The 9,009-nt window shown below is 40.6% G+C and overlaps 1 protein-coding gene across 2 annotated transcripts; it reads left to right on the top strand.

The window, feature by feature from the left end:
- Window positions 1–215: 215 nt before the first annotated feature.
- Window positions 216–7,686, top strand: LOC148186907 (uncharacterized). 2 transcript variants are annotated; one of them, XM_088089135.1, is made up of 9 exons: window positions 216–280; window positions 4,453–4,773; window positions 4,855–5,118; window positions 5,241–5,339; window positions 5,535–5,621; window positions 5,717–5,745; window positions 6,469–6,525; window positions 6,745–6,813; window positions 7,550–7,686. In XM_088089135.1, exons 1-9 carry the CDS (start codon window positions 229–231, stop codon window positions 7,676–7,678), a joined length of 1,107 nt encoding a protein of 368 aa, XP_087945261.1. In that variant the 5' UTR covers window positions 216–228; the 3' UTR covers window positions 7,679–7,686. The 2 variants fall into 2 exon arrangements, with proteins under 2 accessions (XP_087945261.1, XP_087945260.1); XM_088089134.1 differs by lacking the exon at window positions 216–280 and adding an exon at window positions 3,653–3,774.
- Window positions 7,687–9,009: the final 1,323 nt, after the last annotated feature.

Here is a 9,009-nt window from a genome sequence, read left to right as displayed (position 1 = left end):
GGGGCACATTCTCTCACCTGTGCCTCATCATCAATCAACCTGTCACTGCTTATATACTGGGACTTCGCATCTCCTCGGCGCCAGATGATTTCAAGCTCCACAAGTGGTAGATCGGCCGTCTCATTCTGAGATTCTTTCTGTGCTTCTAGATTTGTTTTGGTGTCTCTCAGTTTCTTACTCATTGTGACTCTCTGTGATCCTAAGAAAGTGACCGCCTTGGACGGCCGTATGATCACCTCCATTACCCATCGCACCTCCCCTGTTTCCCTCAGCCTACCAGGTAACCATCGTGAGACTATCCAGTTTTTCATTCTCCTTCTCCCCTCACTCCCATAGTTTTGGGTTTACCCTGGCTCCAGACCCATAACCCACAGATTGACTGGAAAACCTCATCTAACACAGGCTGGAGTTTCCAGTGTCACTCCTCATGTCTACTCTCCACATGTCCGCCTCACACCCACTCCGTAACCCCTCCTGTTTCACCTGACTTGTCCTCAGTGCCCCCTGAGTATCATGACCTCGCCACAGTCTTTAGCAAACAACTAGCTCTGTCCCTACTCCCTCATCGCCCGTATGACTGTGCCATTGACCTTCTCCCTGGAGCCCCCCTTCCCACTCGCCGTGTTTTCAACCTGTCATGTCCCGAGAGAGAGGCTATGGAAAATTACATTCAGGACTCACTTAGAGCAGGTCTCATACGCCCCTCCTCCTCTCCTTTGGGCGCTGGGTTCTTCTTTGTTAAAAAGAAAGACTCCTCCCTCCGCCCATGCATTGACTATCGAGGCCTCAATGCATCACTATTAAATATAAGTATCCTCTCCCCCTAATTGATCCCTCCTTTGACCTCCAGAGTTGGACCTCCAAACTCCAAACGCAATGCCAGTCAACTCAACTAAACTTGATTCAACTCGACTCAACTCAGCTTTATTTACATAGCAAAATAGATAATTAAAAGTCTATAGAATAAAAATAGATAAGAATAAAAATGAACAGCTGAACAGGGATAAAAAAAAGTAAAAACCAGTGATTAAAACTTAAAATTAAGATTTATGTCACTGCAGATTAAAAAGAAAGGTATTAATTTGCTTGTAAAGATACCAATACAGCTGAATAAGGTGTAAGCTTGTTGGGAGATTAAGCTAAAGGTTCTAGTAAATGACCATCAAAAATATTGATGTAATGCCCAAATTGTATAGAATTTGGTGTAAATATCACAACACACAAACATGTTTTCTGCTTAAAAAGTTCCAATGGAGAAAGATAGTAAGGACTCTTTCATATTTAGTTGGTTACATCTCAGATAAACTCAGCAAGAGGATTTTAAAGTATTCCAAAAGTTATCCAAAGTATCCAGAATATGTTACATAGTTTGAGTAATCTAATTGAATGTTATGCTGCTTATATGTAATACTTTTTTGAACAATGTTGAACCATTTAGATTAAATTTTGTACAATTCTGACTGTTTATTTCTCACTTTAGAGTGATGAACTACTCTAATTTTAAACTTCTGTTACAATGTCAGTGAAATTAGTCATAAACATCATTACCTGTGTCCTCTTTACTGTTGGTTCCATGTGAGACTGTATATGATTACTGTTGCTCATGGATTAGAAATCAACTGTTAAATGTAAATCAGTGTGAGTATAGTGCCAAGTGAAGGACTATTGACTATTCAGATTCAGGAAGATAAGACAAAGAATGATGTAGGCTAAGCATCCACGAACATAAATTAAGCAATTTACCACAGTTATTTTAAAAAGTCAAAATGAGGAAGTGGCACATTTCTCAAAACACACAGATATTAGCTGAGAGAGGACAAAAAAAATTCAAGATGTATGTAATCAGATGGATTGAAATGTCTTTATTTCTGATACTGCTGCTTCGGTTTAAAGGTAAGAATACCTAAAACATATCAACCTAAATTCTAAATGAGCAACTGTAGAAACTATTCAGATGTTGGTTTGGTAAATAGAATCCTGGCAGCTGACGCAAACTAGCATTACTATCGATTAATCTGTTCGCATCAAAACCTTTTGTTGTATCAGTGTCCCAATTGTTACAAATTTATCAAACCTATTATGAATAGTTTTGCTGCAAATATTAGCATGTGGCATATTAGCATATTTTGCATATTTGTGTTATTCATTTGTCACTTTCATTAGGCAAGCATTATTAAAACTATCCTCATACCAACTGTCAGCATGAAAATTTATTAATGATGTTTTCTCTACATCCAATTGAAATCATCTTACAGGAGCACTATTTGTTGATTTTACCAAAGCTTTTGATCTGACTGATCACTATAACATTTTGGACAAATGGCATGCTACTGGGGGTGGCATAGTAGTGTAATGATTAGCACTGTCACCTCGCGGCAGAAGGGTCCCAGGTTCAAACCTGGTTTAGGGTGGGTTCAAATTTGGGGGGGCTTGTGCGGAGTTTGCATGTTGTCCCCCGTGTCAGCTTGGGTTTTGTCTGGGTTCCCCGGCTTCCTCCGATATTTCAAAGACATGAAAGTTAGGTTAATTGGTCGGGGTTAATGTGGGCATCAATGGTTGTCTGTTTCCATGAAATGGCCTTGCGAGTGTCCGGCAACCTGTTTAGGTCGTACCCTGCCTTTGCGCGATGTAAGCTGGGATGGCCTCCAGACCCCCAACCCTTAAGAGAATAAGTTGTTACAGACAATGAATGAATGAATACATGCTATTGGACTTGCAACATACATTGCTGTGGTTTAATCCATATCTTCACAAGAGAAAGCAAAAGGTTATAAATGTGATTTGCTTATCCACCTGAGAGGTGTTCCCCAAGTCTCTTCTCTAGGACCACTTCTTTTGTCTATTTTCATTAAAGATGTCCCACCTCAACTCCACCACATACATATATACATATCTTGTGTATGAACTCCAAACTTACACATTGATCATGTAGTGAAAAGGGAAATTTTACATGAATAGATGCATGCATACATACATACATGCATACATACTGTACATACATGCATACATATGTAGTTACATACACCCATATGTATATCCACTTCAGAACCCAATAACTTTCATAATGAATAGTCTGATACATTCAGATATGTAAGGGGTCACATCAGGATCTGCTTAGGCTCTCTCACACTAAACCAGCTAATGAAGCTATTGCCTTGATCAGTAAATATGTAACAAAAGGATGGAAGGAAGTCCAGCTTGCTTATTCTGACAAAGAGAAGTCAGAAGTGGTTGGCAAAGTGCTTTCGTATCTTGAAATGGTGGAGAAGGTCAAGCACAGTTGTGATGAAACAGAGGTCATCAATTTAATAGAGGAAAACAAGCTGTGAGTGACCTTTCTCCTTCTTTCCCAAGCTTTAAAAAGATAGTCAGACAAAGCAAAAACATTATCAAAGAGATACTTCATTAAGGGGCCATCTTCAATATGTATTAAATCAGGGCCATGATCATTATGTTTTTTAAACAATGTTTCCTGTAAATCATGATACATATGACAGTATAAAGTAAAATGAATTTCATTTTCCACCTTGTTTAACTTGCAGTTTTCACAGATTCTTTCATCCTCAGACACATACATTTATGAACTTACAAAAGAGAGACTGTGAGGAAGTGACACATTACTCATCACAGGAAGTTAATTTACTTACATGCATGAGTTCAGAGGCTGACGGTTAAAAGCTGGGAACATGACACAGAAAAAAGAGAGAAGCACAATGGCTGAATTCAGATGGATTAAAGTGTCTTTATTTCTTTGTCTGGTGCTGCAGTTTACAGGTAAGGAAAATATAACAGAGAAATATATATACATATATATATATATATATATATATATATATACACACACACAGATATAATATAAAACATAACTTTATTAATACTAATAATGGTATGTTATTATATGCAACAACTTTTGTTCAACTAAGATAGCCAAGTCTGCATGTGCCACATTCAGATGTCTTTCACAAACATTTAAACCTTTGAAAGCAAATTCTTTTTTTTTTTTTCAAAAGAAATTTGAAACAGCTAAAAAGGGAATGTGCAACTTGGATATTAGAAAAGGGTGGCAAGAAAATGACCCAATTTTTTTCTCTAAAGAGAGAGAGAGAAATTGAAAAAAATGTTAAAATTGTTAAAAGTCAAAATATTATAATATTATTACTCTAATTATTATTTTTTTAGTAAGTTAGTTATCACTTTTTTTCTTGTCTTTTTTGCAGGGAGGATGTTTCAGATAATTTTTTGTAACTTGTAACTATCTCCTGTGTTTTTGAAAGAGATCAAGCGGATTTTCTCAAAGGGTTAAAAATGAGCTGCCTTTCATGAAATTTGGAAACAAAAGACAAGTATTTGTAAACTGGAGCTGTATCTGAAATTATCCTCAGGCCAAATGTTAACATTGATAGCACATTCATATTTTATCTTTTTTTAAATCTTTTTCATCTTCTTTTACAGAAGTTACTGGACAACATTACCTCTCCTCCATTGTCAGAGATGGAGATGATGCCACTTTGCCTTGTGAAAATGTGATAGATGATCAGAATAACTGTGATGGCACTACATGGGCTGCTATATCCGGAGGCAGAACAGAAGATCTGGTTACACTTGGTCAGATCGGTGAAATTACTAGATCAGACAGACTAAGTGTTACAGAGAACTGTTCTCTGGTCATAAAAAGGGTCACAGATGACGATGCTGGTCGTTACGACTGTCGACAGTTTAAATCAGGGATACACACGGGTGAAGACAAGCTGGTTTTTCTTTCTGTTGTTCACAGTGAGTATTTACATCATTTTAAGATCAAATTACAACAATACATTGAAACATTACAATAACTGATGAATTTGTCTTTATCAGTGAAGGCATGTGAAGATGGTGAAAAAGTGACACTGTCCTGCTCAACATCCAGTGACACAAGGTGTAGACATACAGTGAAGTGGTTGTGTGAGGGTGAAAATGAGGATGAATTTACCAAAAACTCACAAACATCACATTTTGACTGTTCGGATAGTGAGGAATTACCTACTCTCAATCTCAAACAGAAGCCAATCTGTAAGTGTAAAGTGATGGATGGTTTCACTCAAAAAGTGCAGGTGTTCTCCTTCAGCCCTCAGTCCTCAGGTGAGAAACCAGGTGTATGATGAGCAATTTATAATCGTCTTGAACTAATATGAATGACCAAAAACTAAATTGTGAGGTACTGTATGCTGAGGTTTTTTTTTATATATATATAATTTGTCCAGGTGAGGATGCAACAGTAATAAGAACAACTGAAAGCAGCACACAATCAAGAACCACCTCAACAGTGCCAGCCATCAGTAATACTTCAACAGCACCACCAAGTACTGACTCAAAGTCTTGTCTACCTTTCAGTCTTTCTCTCAGCTTCTCTCAGCTTTTAAAACCAATAGTGTGAATGCTAGACCATTTGGCTGTGCCTCCAAGAGTTATTTCTCTTCTAATTTAGCTGCAGGATTTTGAAAAGAACAAAAAGAACTGCAGCAAAAATGATTTTAATGCTTTCATTGGCTTTTCAGGTTGGTGGTTGTATGTCAGTGTGGCTGTGGGTTTAGTGGTACTCTTAATAATCACTGCTGCTGTCATCAGATGGAGGAGAACTAAAGGTGAGACCATTCACAGATTGAGCTTTTAGCAAACAAAGTTTTGAAAAGGCTTAATGTGTTTGCTGTGGAAGATTAACTCAGCTTTATCTTTTCAGGCAAGAAAACGCAGATGGATGACAATACCGTGAGTTTAAAACCAAATAATCAATTACTGACAGAACTCTGACTGGAAGAGAAAGTAAACATTTTGTCTAGATCTGTCCAAAATTTTTTTTTAAAAAAAGCTCATCTCTCAGGCATGTGAGCCTGTTGCAGTGATGACATGACTGGGGGCAACGTATCCTCATATAACAGTTCAGTGACGAAAATGCTCACACAGAAGTTCTTATCTTATCTGACAAATTAGCCTCACATTTTCAGTGCTATATGCTTAGAATAAAGTTTTGCTTTAGGCAAGTAGAGTTATTTTGGTTAAGTTTAGGAGAAGAAATGGTGACTGCGTACCTTAAGATAACTTGAATTCACTTGGTTTCACATGGGACACGATCACTGGTCTCCTAGGGAAAGGTTCTGTGTTTGTTTGACATGTCCACCACTCCAACCTGTCTCATTATATGGATGACTTCCTTATTTACTCCCATAAACACATTGGTCATTTGATCACTGTCTTTCCATACACATGGATAATACACAAATTACTGGTTTATGTTTACATGGATTACATGCAAAATTTGGTGCATTGCTTACTAGGTATATACACTAACTGTGCGTGAGAACAGCTTGCTCCAGGAAGTTGCTGCATCTGGCTGTTGCTCACCAAGTAATAGTTACACATAATTCACTGTCTAAAAGTACAATTAGTGTTGTTTTTTTTATGTACACAAACGTGAACTGTGTGTTTGTGCAGGGACAGAGCTTATGCCCCACGGTGGCTCCGCCTGGTCCAGATACGCGTCAGTACATGGTGAGATCACCCAGCTCAAAGTTACATCCACTGTTGTATGTTTGTTCCCTAAAATATATGTAAAGTAAATCTTGAGTTTCCCAGCCAAGAGACAAGAAAACAGAAGGAAGAGAGCTCAACTGAAATGCACCAAAATAGAACAGAAAAGGAAGTGATGTGTGTGCAATGTGGGGTAACAGAGAGAAAAAAAACTGAAGGTGTCTTGTCTTCTCTGTGCAGGCTGACCCTGAAGATGGTGTTTCTTATGCCTCCATCAGCTACACCAAGAACACCACCAGTAAAGTGCAGGTAAGCTGTCTGATCGGTAACACTGGTTAATGAGGGAAGAAAACACAAGTTAAATGAGGAGAGGAGCAGCAGCTCTATAATGAAAACTCATTTATTTTTACATAGGGACAGATCAGTATTTTATACAAGAAAAGGCGTCACTTGCAGTGATGAACCTACAAATAATTATCAGCCAAATCTGCTCTTCCGCTCAGCCAGTTTTACAGTTTCAGCTCATCGTTAATCTCCTGTCCCACGACTGCACTGTTCTGGTTCACTCCTGCTACTCCTATAGTGTTGTTTTCAGTGACAAAGCTGTAAAATGCTATTGTACAATACCTGCTCAGCAGCAAACAGCAGACAGATACATTTAGAGAGCTGGTGAATATAGTGAAGTGTTTAGCAGCTTAATTAAAAGATATTTCTCTCAGAAGTTGGTGAAGACCAAAAACAAAGCTAAAAGAGGGTGACTAATGGACTTACATTCATCAAATAGATACAAACACCACTTAAAATGAGCTAGTTTCTCTGTGTCTATTGGATAGTTCACTACCATTTGCCATGAATATTTATCTAGTCCTCCTTATTAATGTTCCTCTAAACTTTTCTCAGTAGCTGCCATCAGACCAACACGTCAACTTCACACACATAAAAGCTGCAGCAGGACTTTCAGAACTCCTCTCCACATCTTGTCACATGTTGAGTTTATCCATATTGTGTCTATTATTTACTGGATTTGCGGTTGTGTGCTCCTCAGGTTAAATACGATGATGAAGAAGGTGATGCAGTGACCTACAGCACTGTGAAAGCTTCCTCTTCTTCTTACACTGGAGCCTCTGCTGATCCCAGTGACCTATACGCTAGTGTCAACAAATCAAAGAAATAAGGGACCACAGCACCTAAGAAACATTTTACAAGCTTTGGGACATTCACTCTCTCTGCTTCACTGTGCATGACTGCAGGAAGCAGAAGTCAAGGGGGTGAGCTGCAAACTTCATTTTGTGTTTCAACTTCTGTTAACTGAGGCTTTATTGAGCACAGACCTGCTCCATGCTGCGGAAGTAGACTGGCCCCCGTCTAAAAATCAACATCGGCATAAAAGTTTTTCCTAATCAGACTCGGCAAGATGACATAATTTTGTCTGTGCCTTCAAAACAAATTATAGATGAAACAGCTGTGGTTATGGTTTGGTCTGGTTCGGCACAAAGACAACTTTGTTAGGTTTAGGAAAAAATAATGGTTTATGTTAAAATTACTGCTTTGTTCAAGTTAAGCAAGCCTTGTCATCATGGTCACAATAAGAAGTGAAGCAATATAGCAGAGTTTCAGGAGCAGGACCACACCCCTACCGCACCTCAACCGCGCCTCTTCCGGCTTAAATATCCTCCTAACCCGATCTCCCCCTTTCGTTCTCGTTATTCTGCACGAGCGCGTACCGACACACCACCTAGCGTTTCGCTCTCAGTCGGCTGCGGTTCGCTCACTCGCCCCTATTATGGATTCTGTCTCTCTGTCCCCATCGGATGATAACCTTCGGTCGAAGCCGTGACGATGGCCCTCGCCGTCTCCATCTGGCCGTGCAGGCGTCCTCAGGGTCCGACGCCGACAACTTCTCTGCCGCATCCGTGCCGGAGACGCCGACTTCGGCAGTGCAACCGGCCGCCGGCCCCTCGGTTGCCTCCATGGTCCATGTTCCACCCGGCTCCTCTCTGCTCACCATCCAGATGTACGGCTCGGCCGATGGTTCCTCTGCATCTCCTGGTCCGCCACCCTCAGCGGAAAGAAGAGGACGCGGTCGCCCCCGTGCAGCCCTGCGCCGCTGCGGTTCTCCTACTCCTTCGCCGCGGAGGATGGTGGCGGCCTCCCGCCGTTGTCTCGACTCTGCCAGCTCGGCGGCTCGATGTCGAGCGACTGTGTGGAGCGCGGCGTCACCACGCTCCAGCGAGGTCTCCCGATTGCGGCCTTTGCAGACCGGGGAATACCGTTTCGCAGAGCTGACAACAAGCTTATTGACATCCTGACATCCGAGTGCTGCTCTGTCAACATCGGCGCGCTTCCGGGTGACGTCATCGCGGCGGCTCCCGTCGTGCGCCATGACGTCAGCACCTCTGTTAAAGGGCCGGTTCGTCTCCAACCACTTCCGGCGGCTGTGCTGAATAGGAAGCGGGGACATGCTGCCTCGGGCAAGTCGAGTCAAGTCTAGTCAAGTCAATTTTA

This window comes from Plectropomus leopardus, chromosome 16, assembly GCF_026936395.1.
Source record: "Plectropomus leopardus strain MGB_pleo_1.0 chromosome 16, ASM2693639v1, whole genome shotgun sequence".
Lineage (NCBI taxonomy): Eukaryota > Metazoa > Chordata > Actinopteri > Perciformes > Serranidae > Plectropomus > Plectropomus leopardus.
This window is presented reverse-complemented; position numbering and strand designations above follow the sequence as displayed.